Below are 16,135 nucleotides of genomic sequence, written 5' to 3'. Positions count from 1 at the left end.
GTCGCCAGTGTCACTAAGGCTGGGTTCACATTGCAGCGGTTTATGAGAACGGATGTGATTCGCACCGCACTGCAGTGCAAATCACATCCGATCTCTGTGCGATTCGAGTTCAGCCATTCGCCGCACCCGCCGCACCCGCCGCAAATTCGCACGGGACCCTTTTTTTGGCCCGCAGCAGAATCGGATCGCATGGGTGTTCACACCATGCGATCCGAGTTTGCAGATCGCACTGCGATATGCGAACTGATCTGGGGGTGTCAGTAACATTTCACTGACACTCCCAGCAGTTCGCATAGGGCAGTGTGAACTGCCGCCGGGAGGCATGCGATGCGGGAACCCGCCGCGCATTCGTGGCGTTCCCGCATCGCTCCAGTGTGAACCCAGCCTAATAAGCGATCGTTTTTCTGATCGCTGTATTAGTGTCACAGGTGACGCTAGTTAGGCAGGTAGGTATTTAGGTTCGCTGCAGCTTTTTATAGCGCCAGGGACCCCCATATACTACTGCATAAAGCCCCCTGATTGCCCCCTAGTTAACCCTTTCACCAGTGATCACCATATAACTGTTACAGGTGACGCTGGTTGGTTAGTTATTTTTTTATAGTTTCAGGGCACCCGCCATTTATTACCTAGTCTCACTAGTGTACCCCTAAATTTAGGGGTGTCTACTTTCCAAAATGGGGTCATTTGGGGGGGGTTTGTGCCATCTTGGCATTTTATGGCCTTCAAAACTGTAACGCCCTTAGAAAGCCTGAAGGCGGTGCTTGGTTTTCGGGGCCCCGTACGCGGCTAGGCTCCCAAAAAGTCCCACATATGTGGTATCCCCGTACTCAGGAGAAGCAGCAGAATTTATTTTGGGGTGTCATTTCACATATGCCCATGGCATGCGTGAGCAATATATCATTTAGTGACAACTTTGTGAAAAAAAAAAAAAAAAAAGTTTGTAATTTTCCCGCAACTTGTGGCAAAATATAAAATATTCCATGGACTCAACATGCCTCTCAGCAAATAGCTTGGGGTGTCTACTTTCTAAAATGGGGTCATTTGTGGGGGTTTTGTGCCATCTTGGCATTTTATCGCCTTCAAAACTGTAATAGGTAGTGAGAAGTGAACTCAAAAATTTACGCCCTTAGAAAGCCTGAAGGCGGTGCTTGGTTTTCGGGGCCCCGTACGCGGCTAGGCTCCCAAAAAGTCCCACATATGTGGTATCCCCGTACTCAGGAGAAGCAGCAGAATTTATTTTGGGGTGTCATTTCACATATGCCCATGGCATGCATGAGCAATATATCATTTAGTGACAACTTTGTGAAAAAAAAAAAAAAAAGTTTGTAATTTTCCCGCAACTTGTGGCAAAATATAAAATATTCCATGAACTCAACATGCCTCTCAGCAAATAGCTTGGGGTGTCTACTTTCTAAAATGGGGTCATTTGTGGGGGTTTTGTGCCATCTTGGCATTTTATGGCCTTCAAAACTGTAATAGGTAGTGAGAAGTGAACTCAAAAATTTACGCCCTTAGAAAGCCTGAAGGCGGTGCTTGGTTTTCGGGGCCCCGTACGCGGCTAGGCTCCCAAAAAGTCCCACATATGTGGTATCCCCGTACTCAGGAGAAGCAGCAGAATTTATTTTGGGGTGTCATTTCACATACGCCCATAGCATGTGTGAGCAATATATCATTTAGTGACAACTTTGTGTAAAAAAAATTTTTTTTTATTTTTTTGTCATTATTCAATCGCTTGAGGCAAAAAAATAAAATATTCAATGGGCTCAACATGCCTCTTATCAATTTCCTTAGGGGGTCTACTTTCCAAAATGGGGTCATTTGGGGGGGTTTTGTACTGCCCTGCCATTTTAGCACCTCAAGAAATGAGATAGGCAGTCGTAAACTAAAAGCTGCGTAAATTCCAGAAAACGTACCTTAGTTTGTAGATGTGACAACTTTTGCGCAAACCAATAAATATACAATTATTGACTTTTTTTTTACCAAAGACATGTGGCTGAATACATTTTGGCCTAAATGTATGACTAAAATTGAGTTTATTGGATTTTTCTAATAACAAAAAGTAGAAAATATCATTTTTTTTCAAAATTTGCGGTCTTTTTACGTTTATATCGCAAAAAATAAAAATCGCAGAGGCAATCAAATACCATCAAAAGAAAGCTCTATTTGTGGGAAGAAAAGGACGTAAATTTTGTTTGGGTACAACATTGCATGACCGCGCAATTACCAGTTAAAGCAGCGCAGTGCCAAAGTGTAAAAAGACCTCTGGTCATTTACCAGCAAAATGGTCCGGTCTGAAAGTGGTTAAGGAAAATGTCGGTGCTTTACAGCCAGGGACTCAAACACTAGCTCATCACAGATCAAAAGAACATATTAATCCCTACAATTCCCAGAGTTTATAATAAAACATGGGCAACAGTTTCCCACTAAGCTGAGCTCACAGCTCTTTTATTATATTTATAGGATGTGATTACTAAGCTCTCATTTCAAAAGTAAATAGGATTTGTGACTGAATTGGGGGGTAATTGTCTTAGTTTAGTTTAAATCTTTTTTGAATGTCTTTTCATTTGGAGAACAGTAGCAGGACATTGCATCAAGCCAGACTATTACGGAATAAAATAACTTTCCACTGAGCTGAGGAAAGGAACATTTAGTAAATCTGGCTTTTTACATTCTCTGTACAAGGAGCATTGAGGTTGATTTACTAAAACTGGAGAGTGCAAAATCTGGTGCAGCTCTGCATAGAAACCAATCAGCTTGCAGGTTGTTTTCTCAAAGCTTAATTGAACAAGCTGAAGTTAGAAGCTGATTGGCTGCCATGCACAGCTACATCAGCCCAGTTTTAGGAAATCAACCCCAAGGGCTGGAGCCATTGTTGGAATTGTAAAAGCAGAACATCACTCAACAATGAAACTTTAGTTCTATGTCTTCCCTTTATTTTACCTGGTGATCCTATCAGTAACACACTAGTAGTCCTGGAGGTACAACGATCACTCACTGTACTGTATCTATAGAGAAGCAGTGTTGTCAGTCTAGGGCGGGAAGTGTTAGGACTACAGAACACCCCTTCTCCTCTTTATAACATCAAGGGGAGATGTTTTCTATTTCACAGATCTGAACTATGGGGGCTAATAAGCAGAACATTTGCCTTCTGCAACTATTTTTCTATCATTTCTAGTGACTTTCCCCAAACTGTAATCTTAAATCCCATACACACTATCAGATTTTCTGCTGATTTTTGTCTTCAGATTTATCAAAACCATGTAGTGCAGGGGCCTGCCCGATTGCATACAAATTTAAACTCCTAAGGTTTGACCTCATATTATATGGTTTTGGTAAATCTGAAGGAAAAAATCTGCAGAAAATCTGATAGTGTGTATGGGGCTTAAAGGCACCTTTCACACGGTGATTTGATCAGTTATGCCTGTTATTTGATCAGGTGGTCCTGATCGAAAGATCCATGCATTCCTATGGAAAGACGGGAGTAAACATATTTGTACACCCGCCTACCTCCGGGTCAGATCTGGCCCACTTAAAAAACAAATGGATGGGAATCAGTCCTTTTCTATTTAGATGGATCGGATTGGAGAGTAGTGGTGCAAATGGACAGCGAGGTCCGTTTACTCCCAGCCGCCCATAAGAGCAGAGTGGGCTCTGTCCGTATCTGATCTGCAGAAACTAAACAGACACAGATGTGTCATCCGCCAGCTGTGATTCGATCAAGAAGGGATCTGTGAGCTGATCTCCTGCTGATCAGGACAGAATCCGCCCCATGTGAAAAGGGACCTTTAGTCACAGGTCCTTCACAATGGCCCTTCTAGACCAGCTTTTCTCAGGCTTTTTACAACAGAAGAACCCTTGCAATAATATTCAGGTGAATCCCTGCTAAAAATTATTCTATATACAAATTGTGGAATGTAGGCCACACCACATCAGTGGTTAATGACAGGTGGTCCCCTTACACTGGTGGCCAAAGGAAAACATGTTCCTTGCAGTGGTGGTCAGTAAAGAGGATGGCTTTACATTGGTGGTCAGTGGGAGGAATGGTACTTAAACTGGTGGTCAGTGGAAAGAATGTTCTCCTTTAGAGACAGCTAACATGATCATTTGTGCCAGTGGTTACGGTGGCTAAATAACAAAAGAGATGAGAAGTTGGGTCTGCCAAGTGGCACTGCTGTCAAAACTATGCAGGTACCATCAGGTGGGAATTTAGTCCACCACTGCTCAAGGAACCCCAAGCAAACTCTGGAGGAACCTTAGGCCGCGTACACACGCGCGGACTGTTCGCCCAACTTTGTCCGTCCAACAGTTTCGGCAAACAGTCCGCTCAAACTTAGCATGGACGGACATGGCCACACACGACGGACGAACAGTTTGCTGAAACCGTGCGCGATGACGTGAACGGCACGTACGACGGGACGAAAAATACGACGTCCTATACACTGCATTATAGCTTTCGGCGTGAAAATCCTTTCTGAGCATGCGCGCAACTTTGTTTGACGAACAAGCCTACACACGAGCGGACTGTTCGCTGAAACAAGGTTTCAGCGGACAGTTTTACGGAATTTCCGAAAAACCTTGTCCGTCCAACTGTCCGCTGAAACTGTCCGCTGAAAGCCCACACACGAGCGGACTGTCCGCCCAAACACTGTTCAGCGGACAAAGTTGGACGAACAGTCCGCCCGTGTGTACGCGGCCTCAGTGTTCCACATAACCCTGGTTGAGAAAGGCTTCCATTAATTGTATGTCAATGGAAAAGTACCCCTTTACATTGGTAGTCATTGTAGGTGGGAGGCAAACTTGTCATTGCTCAAGGAACCACTAGCAACCTCCGGAGGAACCCTAGGGTTGCAGGGAACTCTGGTTGTAAAAGCCTCTTCAAGACCTTGCTACATGTCAAAGTGTGTGACAAACACTGAAGACAATCCTGTAACTAGATTCCAGAGTAATAGCTTTGAGTGCTAACAGAAAATGCGCTGTCTGTGACTACTAAATTGTGATGACATTATGGCAGCTCGATGAGCAAGTGAAATAAACAGCCTAATCCACCATGGATATAATGATGGCAGCAATCAGCACCGTAAGAAGTGAAGAGCACCAATGCAAAAATGTTGACAACTATGCTGCTATTATCTGCTCTCTTAATCACAAAGCTAGTTGTACAATTTTGTTGGCAATTGTGCAGCTTTCTATTAGCTTTTAGCTGAGAAGTGGGTCTGCACAGTCTCCTAAGCAATCATATACAGTATCTATACAACTAACTTAGAGTGTTAAAGTAGAACTATAGGGAAAGCTTTTTTTTTTTTTCATTTTGGATAGAGTAAGGGAGGGTTATAACCCTTGTCAGTGTTTTTTGTTGCCATTTGTGTCCCATTAAGGAGATTTATTTTCACTTACTGTCCCATAGCCAAAACAGGAAGTGAGAGGAAATCCCTGCAAATTAGGAGAATCCCCTGAAGCCCCCAGGTCACCAGAACTAGTGACCCCATTGGAAGATTTCCCCTTTATTACTTTTCTGGGGACAACCCAAAATTTGGGATTTTCTTTTACGTTCACTTTCAATGATAACGGTAAACAGGTCAATTCTCCCTAACAGGGGCAGATACAGCAATGAAAACCTAATAACCTAATAGGTGTTCTAATCCATCTCTACTATGTCCAAAACTAAAATAAAAGTTTTGTCTTTATTTATATGTTAACTTAGAAATGCCCAGAGTGTCCTGGAGACTGGGACTGCAATTACATAATGTATAAAAAAGACAGAAAGGAAAAATCCAGCAACAAAGTCCACATCAACCACTGAATTGGTCAAAAACTAATTACCTTCACTACCATAAATGTCATACATATATAAGCAAAAATGTATTTAATTTTTTTTTTAAAAAGCATAAATTAGTAGACATGTGCAGAGTAAAATATTTTGTTTTGGAATTTCGTTTTCGTCCGAAAAAAATTAATTTATTTAGTTACTCCCGAAATTCATTTTTATTTATTTCGTTTTTCGTTCAAAAATTGCATTCGTCCGAAAATCCACATGAATTACGGTCGAATCTGTCTTTGAAGGCTTATGGTGTCTGTCGAATGTATAAAGAAGATTCGACGGAGCTAGTATATAGCATACTTCGTGTGACTTTAGAACCCTATTAAAGTCTATGGGACTCCAACGTTCAAAATCTAAAGTGCTAATTTTAAAGGCTAATTTGCAAGTTACTGTCCTAAAAAGTGTTTGGGGACCCGGGTCCTGCCCCAGGGGACATGTATCAATGCAAAAAAAAGTTTTAAAAACGTCAGTTTTTTAGGGAGCAGTGATTTTAATAATGATTAAAGTGAAACAATAAAAGTGTAATATTCCTTTAAATTTCGTAGGGGGGGGGGGGTGTCTATAGTATGCCTGTGAAGGGGCGCATGTTTCTGGTGCTTAGAACTGTCCCTGCACAAAGTGTCATTTATGCAGGAAAAAAAGTCCTTTAAAATCACTCGCAGCTATTATGAATTGTCGGCTCCGTAATACAGAGAACACTCATTGAAAGTCATTGATAAAAATAAATAAATAAATAAAAAAGCATGGGGGTCCGCCAAATTCAATTACCAGGCCCTTCAGGTCTGGTATGGATATTAAGGGGAACCCCGCGTCAAATTAAAAAAAATTGGATGTGGGGGTCCCCCTAAAAATCCATACCAGACCCTTTATCCGAGCACGCAACCTGGGAGGCCGCAGGAAAAGAGGGGGGGACGAGAGAGCAGCCCCCCTCCCTCCTGAACCGTACCAGGCTACATGCCCTCAACATTGGGAGGATGCTTTGGGGGTCTGTGACCCCTCAAAGCACCTTGTCCCCATGTTGATGAGGAGAAGGGTCTCATCCTCACAACCCTGGCCGGTGATTATGAGGGTCTGCGGGCGGGGGGCTTATCAGAATCTGGAAGCCCCCTTTAACAAGGGGACCCCCAGATCCCAGCCCCCCCTGTTTGAAATGGTAAGGGGGTACAAAAGTACCCCTACCATTTCACAAAGAAAGTGTAAAAAATAGTTAAATAAGACAAACACACTTTTGAAATATTCCTTTATTAAAAATAAAAAAAAAATAAAAAAAAGATTCCAGCGGTGGTAATCCACTCTTGCTATCCAGCGACGGATGATCATCTCTCCGTGGTCCAGCGATGGCTCATCTGAATCAGCGCAGAAAATCTATCCTTCTTCTGTCTCCACGGAGAAGACACTGCAGGGATTCCGGCGGCCTGACGTTTGTTATATGCGGAGGGCGGGGCCACCCATCACCTGACCCCGCCCCCCTTTGACGCAAGGGGAAACCCGGGCTTCCCCGTGACGTATGGGTGACCCTGCCCCCCTCTGATGTAACGGAAACCTGCCTGTGTTACATCAGAGGGGTGCTTGGTCACCCATTCGTCACGGGGAACCCCGGGTTTCCCCTTGCGTCAGAGGGGGGTGGGGTCAGGTGATGGGTGGCCCCGCCCTCCGCATATAACAAACGTCAGGCCGCCGGAATCCCCGCAGTGTCTCCTCCGTGGAGACAGAAGAAGGATGGATTCGCTGCGCTGATTCAGATGAGCCATCGCTGGACCCCGGAGAGATGATCGTCCGTCGCTGGATAGCAAGAGTGGATTACCACCGCTAGAATCTTTTTTTTTATTTTTTATTTTTTTTATTAAAGGAATTTTTCAAAAGTGTGTTTGTCTTATTTAACTATTTTTTACACTTTCTTTGTGAAATGGTAGGGGTACTTTTGTACCCCCTTACCATTTCAAACGGGGGGGGGGTGCCGGGATCTGGGGGTCCCCTTGTTAAAGGGGGCTTCCAGATTCTGATAAGCCCCCCGCCCGCAGACCCTCACAACCACCAGCCAGGGTTGTGAGGATGAGGCCCTTGTCCTCATCAACATGGGGACAAGGTGCTTTGAGGGGTCACAGACCCCCAAAGCATCCTCCCAATGTTGAGGGCATGTGGCCTGGTACAGTTCAGGAGGGAGGGGGGGCCGCTCTCATCCCCCCCTCTTTTCCTGCGGCCTCCCAGGTTGCGTGCTCGGATAAAGGGTCTGGTATGGATTTTTAGGGGGACCCCCACGTCAATTTTTTTTTCATTTGACGCGGGGTTCCCCTTAATATCCATACCAGACCTGAAGGGCCTGGTAATTGAATTTGGGGGACCCCCATGCTTTTTTATTTATTTATTTATTTTTTATCAATGACTTTCAGAGTGTTCTCTGTATTACGGAGCCAACAATTCATAAAAGCTGCGAGTGATTATAAAGGACTTTTTTCCTTGCATAAATGGCACTTTGTGCAGGGACAGTTCTAAGCACCAGAAACATGCGCCCCTTCACAGGCATACTATAGACACCCCCCCCCCCCTACGAAATTTAAAGGAATATTACACTTTTATTGTTTAAATGTAATCATTATTAAAGTCACTGCTCCCGAAAAAACGGCAGTTTTTAAAACTTTTTTTGCATTGATACATGTCCCCTGGGGCAGGACCCAGGTCCCCAAACAATTTTTTGGACAGTAACTTGCAGAATCTTTTCTCTCTGTCAAATCTTTTTTCTCTGTCGAATATTTTCTATATATAATCTTGGACTAATAGAGGTAAGGTTAGGCACATTCGACCACAGGTTCTATAGACACAGATTATTGTCAGAGTCACGTCAAATCTCCTATTCTATATCGAACTGTTGTAACAATGAAAATGAAAATAAAGCATTTATTTATGTCGGATCTTTCGTTTTTCGGATTCTGTGCTTTCGTTATCGTTTGTCAAAACTAAAACGAAAATAGCTGAAATTCGGACAAAAATGCATTCGGACGAAAACGAATGCACATGTCTATAAATTAGTTCATAGTAAAAAGATAGCAGCCTCCCCAGTTAGAAAATATACTTCTCTTTCTAAGTTTTAATCATTTCTCAGTTTTAACTCACTAACTGATCACAATTGCTGTAGAAGTCATTTGAACATTTTAGCCACAATTTTCATTGGTAGATCAAAACTGGGAAATTGATGGAACTGGTGCTAGTATATTTGCGGTGGTTGAAATCCAATAAAAAGCTCCAAAACTGCTGAAAATTTTGTATATCCAGCATAATTTTTAAAATATTGGTTGCTTTGGTTGATCTATAGTTGTTTTAATTACTTCCTTTGTTTTACAGATTGTGGAAGACAGATGACTAGTAGTAGAATTATTGGGGGCACCTTGGCCAGTACTGGACAATGGCCCTGGCAAGTCAGTTTACAAGTTCCTAATGGAAAAAGTTATGCCCATGTTTGTGGAGGAACCCTTATCAACAGCAACTATGTTTTAACAGCATCTCACTGTTTCGGCACGTGAGTATAATGGGTGTATTTGTGTGTGTTTATAAAGGATTTACAAAGCACTATGGTCAAATTTAGGGGTGATTTTGGAGCATATTTTGTTGTTTGAATGCATTTTCCTTTTAATATGGAAATTCACCTTAGATGTACTCAATGAACACCATACACCATATGTACATTGATAAATGTATAGCGCCATGTTTGGATTTTGTCCGTACTCCAGTTTTCAACCAATTCCCCTTTGAAACCGCCAGCTATTATCACTGCAGGGACTATGACATCACGTGCCCACCTACAGCTTTGTGAGCACAATGACAACCTGACCACGAGCTCAAATACAGAACACAGTAAAAGAAAGATAGGGTGATAGGTCTATATATAGAATGTGTAGGGTGTGTTCTCACTTTGCAATAGGATTTTCACTTGGTTGGTGTATTTGGTAAAATTTGACTTTGTGTGGAAGCGAGGCTGATTTTGTACATTGCTTTTGGTCCTGCCCTATAGTCCATGTATTTTGGTCTGAATTAGGCTCATTTGTGTCTACTGTTTTAGGCCTACCTAATATCTTGCACCCCAAATATTGTTTATTAGGTATTTTTGGTAAACTGACTTTTCCCACACATGTTAAACGTTTATTATGAATATTGTATTCTGTCCCGGCAAGGAACAACTTGTCCTACGCTAACAACTTGGCTCCAGTTGATAAATGACAGCCTGCCTTTATACAAACTCACATTTGAACTTCAAAAAAAAAAAACTCATCTTTTTGATAAGTTATGGCATAAGTGGGTGTCCAGCCCTCTTACCCTGACAACGTTGGACTCAAAAATTTAGAATGGTTCCCTTAATTTTCCCTTTGGCACTCCTGGCATTGTGCAGGCATACCCCACTTTTAAGTACACAATGGGGTTTATTCACTAAAGCTGGAAAGTGCAAAATCAGGCACACTTCTGCATAGAAACCAATGAGCTTATAACCCCAGCTTGTTCAATTAAGCTTTGGTAATAAAACCTGGAAGCTCATTGGTTTCTATGCAGAAGTGAGCCTGATTTTGCACTTCCCAGCTTTAGTAAATAAACCCCATTGTGTACTTAAAAGTAAGGTATGCCTGTAATGCACTTCTGATTTGTCATTATTTTCTATTGCCACATGTAACATAGGAGGAGATTTACTAAAACTGGTACATACAGAATCTGATGAAGCTGTGCATTGCAACCAGTCAGCTTCCAGTTTCTATTAACAAAGCTGAATTGAACAAGCTGAAGTTAGAAGCTGATTGGTTACTATGCACAGATGCACCGGATTCCCTGTGCACCAGTTGTAGTAAATTCCCCCCATAATTTCATATACATTACCATTCTCTATGCTATTAATGTTCTTTTTTGAGACACGTGAAGTATAGTTGGGTTGTATTGTACCAGGTTGTTATTGTTTACTTGTATAACAATTAAAAGAGGTTAATAAACCAATTTTTTTTTCAAAAAATGAAAATTTACAAAGAATACCCAATCACAAGGACAGAGAGTAAAAAAAAAAAAAAAACAAGATTTTTTGCTTGCACATGATTGGATGATGGTTCACTTTGCTAAGAGAACAGCCGATTTGCATTTGCATTTAGCAAATCCACATCTTCAAGTCATTAACCTAAAATAAGTATGAAGAGAAGGACTTTGTTCTGATTTTCCTAGTTCCAGGTCAGGGACTCAAAATAATGAAGGAAGTAGGTAAGCATACATGTCAGGAATCTGGTAGTTTCAGAAGGAGGCTGGCAATTTGAATGCACATTCTTAGTTTTGTAAAATAATGAAAATAGTAGAAACAGCAATAACACTAAATAAGTGAGACAGTGAGGTTGATTTACCAAAATGGGGGAGTGCAAAATCGAATGCAGTTCTGCATAGAAATCAGGCAGCTTCCAGGTTTTTTTTTGTCAAAGCTTAATTGAATAAGCTGAGGTTAGAAGCTGATTGGCTACCGTGCACAGCTGCACTGGATTCTGAGTGCTCCAGTTTTACTAAATCAGGAAACTGCAAAAGCTATGTGATTTAGTTATTGTATAACAACACATCTTTACTCCCTTCCTTGGCAGCTCTATTCCGATTGAAGACTGGAGGATTGTTGCTGGCACAAATAATTTGAACCAAGCTCGCAGCATGTCTGGTGTTTCGGCTATCATAAGACATGAGAACTACAACGCAGATAATGATGATTATGATATGGCTCTGATGAAACTGAAAAACCCCTTCACCTATTCAGGTAAAGATAATAGAAGTGGGTGAAGAATATAATATCACTTAACCACTTTCAGACCGGACCATTTTGCTGGTAAATGACCAGAGGTCTTTTTACAATTTGGCACTGCGCTGCTTTAACTGGTAATTGCGCGGTCATGCAATGTTGTACCCAAACGAAATTTGCGTCCTTTTCTTCCCACAAATAGAGCTTTCTTTTAAAGGTATTTGACTGACTCTTTTATTTTTTGCGATATAAACGTAAAAAGACCGCAAATTTTGAAAAAAAAAGATATTTTCTACTTTTTGTTATTAGTAAAAATCCAATAAACTCAATTTTAGTCATACATTTAGGCCAAAATGTATTCAGCCACATGTCTTTGGTAAAAAAAAAAGTCAATAACTGTATATTTATTGGTTTGCGCAAAAGTTGTCACATCTACAAACTAAGGTACATTTTCTGGAATTTACGCAGCTTTTAGTTTATGACTGCCTATCTCATTTCTTGAGGTACTAAAATGGCAGGGCAGTACAAACCCCTCCCCCCAAATGACCCCATTTTGGAAAGTAGACACCCTAAGGAAATTGATAAGAGGCATGTTGAGCCCATTGAATATTTTATTTTTTTGCCGCAAGCGATTGAATAATGACAAAAAAAAAAATTATTATTTTTTTTACACAAAGTTGTCACTAAATGATATATTGCTCACACATGCCATGGTTATATGTGGAATTGTACCCCAAAATACATTCTGCTGCTTCTCCTGAGTACGGGGATACCACATGTGGTCGACTTTTTGGAAGCCTAGCCGCGTACGGGGCCCCGAAAGCCAAGCACCGCCTTCAGGATTTCTAAGGGCATACATATGTCATTTTACTCCTCACTACCTATCACAGTTTTGAAGGCCATAAAATGCCAAGATGGCACAAAACCCCCACAAATGACCCCATTTTAGAAAGTAGACACCCAAAGCTATTTGCTGAGAGGCATGTTGAGTCCATGGAATATTTTATATTTTGCCACAAGTTGCGGGAATATTACAAACTTTTTTTTTTTTTTCACAAAGTTGTCACTAAATGATATATTGCTCACGCATGCCATGGGCATATGTGAAATGACACCCCAAAATAAATTCTGCTGCTTCTCCTGAGTACGGGGATACCACATGTGTGGGATTTTTTGGGAGCCTAGCTGCGTACGGGGCCCCGAAAACCAAGCACCGCCTTCAGGCTTTCTAAGGGCGTAAATTTTTGATTTCACGCCTGACTACCTATTACAGTTTTGAAGGCCATAAAATGCCAAGATGGCACAAAACCCCCCCAAATGACCCCATTTTAGAAAGTAGACACCCCAAGCTATTTGCTGAGAGGCATGTTGAGTCCATGGAATATTTTATATTTTGCCACAAGTTGCGGGAAAATTACAAACTTTTTTTTTTTTTTCCACAAAGTTGTCACTAAATGATATATTGCTCACGCATGCCATGGGCATATGTGAAATGACACCCCAAAATAAATTCTGCTGCTTCTCCTGAGTACGGGGATACCACATGTGTGGGATTTTTTGGGAGCCTAGCTGCGTACGGGGCCCAGAAACCCAAGAACCGCCTTCAGGCTTTCTAAGGGCGTAAATTTTTGATTTCACGCCTCAAAACCTATTACAGTTTTGAAGGCCATAAAATGCCAAGATGGCACAACACCCCCACAAATGACCCCATTTTAGAAAGTAGACACCCCAAGCTATTTGCTGAGAGGCATGTTGAGTCCATGGAATATTTTATATTTTGCCACAAGTTGCGGGAAAATTACAAACTTTTTTATTTTTTTTATTTTTTTCACAAAGTTGTCACTAAATGATATATTGCTCACGCATGCCATGGGCATATGTAAAATGGCACCGCAAAATAAATTCTGCTGCTTCTCCTGAGTACGGGGATACCACATGTGTGGGATTTTTTGGGAGCCTAGCTGCGTACGGGGGCCCGAAAGCCAAGAACCGCCTTCAGGCTTTCTAAGGGCGTAAATTTTTGATTTCACGCCTCACTACCTATTACAGTTTTGAAGGCCATAAAATGCCAAGATGGCACAAAACCCCCACAAGTGACCCCATTTTAGAAAGTAGACACCCCAAGCTATTTGCTGAGAGGCATGTTGAGTCCATGGAATATTTTATATTTTGCCACAAGTTGCGGGAAAATTACAAACTTTTATTTTTTTTCACAAAGTTGTCACTAAATGATATATTGCTCACACATGCCAGGGGCATATGTGAAATGACACCCCAAAATAAATTCTGCTGCTTCTCCTGAGTACGGGGATACCACATGTGTGGGACTTTTTGGGAGCCTAGTCGCGTACGGGGCCCCGAAAACCAAGAACCGCCTTCAGGATTTCTAAGGGTGTAAATTTTTGATTTCACACCTCACTACCTATCACAGTTTTGAAGGCCATAAAATGCCAAAATAGCACAAAACCCCCCAAAATGACCCCATTTTGGAAAGTAGACACCCCAAGCTATTTGCCGAGAGGCATGGTGAGTATTTTGCAGCTCTCATTTGTTTTTGAAAATGAAGAAAAAAAAAATGTATATTTTTTTTCTTTTTTTCAATTTTCAAAACTTTGTGACAAAAATGAAGGTCTGCAAAATACTAACCATACCTCTCGGGAAATAGCTTGGGGTGTCTCCTTTCCAAAATGGGGTCACTTGGGGGGATTTTGTGCTATCTGGGCATTCCATGGCCTCCGAAACTGTGATAGGCAGTGAGGAATGGAATCAAAAATTTACACCCTTAGAAATCCTGAAGGTGGTGCTTGGATTTTGGGGTACCGTACGCGGTTAGGCTCCCAAAAGGTCTCACACTTGTGGTATCCCCGTACTCAGGAGAAGCAACAGAATGTATTTTGGGGTGTAATTTTACATATAACCATGGCATGTTTGAGCAATATATCATTTAATGACAACTTTCTGCAAAAAAAAATAAAAAATAATGTATATATTGTAATTTTTTTTTCATGCAGCCTGTGGGCTGAACGAAAAAAAAATATTGATCGGTGGGTATGCCCACCATTAGATACCACCCTTCATCCACCCACTTTTAATGGTGGGCATACATGCACCATTTATATATGCCGAAGCATGGGGGCATCCTCCCGCAAAAGGTAGGAGCAGATCGTTCCTCCACCCCTTATGCCCCCATGCTTCGGCATATATGCTCTTTTTTAACTGTGGTGGTGAAATCACCTCCGACAGTGCTGGAGTCGTGGCTTTACGTATCGTGGGAGCAAACGCTGTTGCTGTCAAGATAAATAAATCCACGCTACAGCTGAATGGCGTACCTGAAAACAAAAAATGGTTAACAATAAAACATTGCAGAATAGAATACAGTACAAAGGAGCAGAACAATAGAGAGAGAATAGAGAGAGAGAGAACAATAAAACGACAACTATTTTTGGTTTTTTTATTTTATATTTTTTTGGTTTTTTGTTTTTTTTACTTTTTTTTAAACACTTTTTTATGTAACTTTAACACTTCTGTTGTAACGGTTCCAGCGGTTTGGGTCTCTCAAAATGCGATGGCATCTTGGGAGACCCTGTGAACGTGTGCCTATCCTGTGCAATGCTGTACCCTACGCTAATACTCAACTAGTGAATGGTAGCGTTCAAAACATTCACCAATGCAAAGACCAGGATTGTCAGGACAGCGGGGACAATAATGATGGGTGTCACGCCTATATCCGCGCTTTCTGCAGACACGACATTTTCTTTGGGGGGCTCGTTGGGTAGGGGTACTCGGGATGACATAAGAATAATGCCTCTCATGCAGCCGGCTTACTGCATCTGGTAGGGGAAGGTGAGGTGGAGCACCGTCTGGATACAGAAGGGCTCTGACGATATCCTCCTGGAATTTAAGGAAGGATCCAGTCCGTCCTGAAGCTTTGTGTAGTACATAAGCATTCAGTATAGCCAATTGGAATAAATAAACAGACACTTTTTTGTACCAGCGTCTGGCCTTACGGGCAACTAGATACGGCGCCAACAACTGGTCATTGAGGTCCACCCCTCCCATGTTAAGGTTATATTTGTGGACACAGAGGGGTTTCTCCACAATACCAGTCGCCGTAGGAATTTGGACCGTCGTGTCTGCATGAAGGGAGGTAAGAACGAAAACATTCTTATTATCCCTCCACTTCATAGCGAGCAAATTATTACTGCGCAAGCAGGCTCTCTCCCCCAGCCTAAGACGGGACTCTACAAGCCGCTGGGGAAAGCCCCGGCGATTAGGTCGCACGGTGCCACATGCTCCAATCTGCTGATCAAACAAGTGACTAAACAGTGGCACGCTTGTGTAATAATTGTCCACGTACAAGTGGTACCCCTTTCCGAATAAGGGTGACACCATGTCCCACACTATCTTGCCAGCGCTTCCTATGTAGTCAGGGCAGTTCTCCGGCTCTACGTGACTATCTTTACCCTCATAAACCATGAAACTACGTGTATAGCCTGTGGCCCTGTCACAGAGCTTATACATCTTGACCCCGCATCTGGAACGCTTGTTGGGGACGTATTGTTTGAATGACAAGTGAC

The 16,135-nt window shown here is 42.0% G+C and overlaps 1 protein-coding gene across 1 annotated transcript in view; it reads left to right on the top strand.

Moving 5' to 3' along the window:
• TMPRSS13 (transmembrane serine protease 13) overlaps positions 1 to 16,135 on the top strand; it is a 164,496-nt gene that overhangs the window by 107,414 nt on the left and 40,947 nt on the right. The window contains exons 8-9 of the mRNA XM_077456863.1: positions 9,158 to 9,332; positions 11,410 to 11,576. Coding sequence (XP_077312989.1) covers positions 9,158 to 9,332; positions 11,410 to 11,576 — 342 coding nt within the window. The remainder of the gene's footprint in view (positions 1 to 9,157; positions 9,333 to 11,409; positions 11,577 to 16,135) is intronic.

This window comes from Lithobates pipiens, unplaced genomic scaffold (assembly GCF_037356315.1).
Source record: "Lithobates pipiens isolate NorthernLeopardFrog02 unplaced genomic scaffold, aLitPip1_a1.2 Scaffold_27, whole genome shotgun sequence".
Lineage (NCBI taxonomy): Eukaryota > Metazoa > Chordata > Amphibia > Anura > Ranidae > Lithobates > Lithobates pipiens.
The sequence above is the reverse complement of the archived record's forward strand: the minus strand, read 5'-3'. Positions and strand labels throughout refer to the sequence as shown.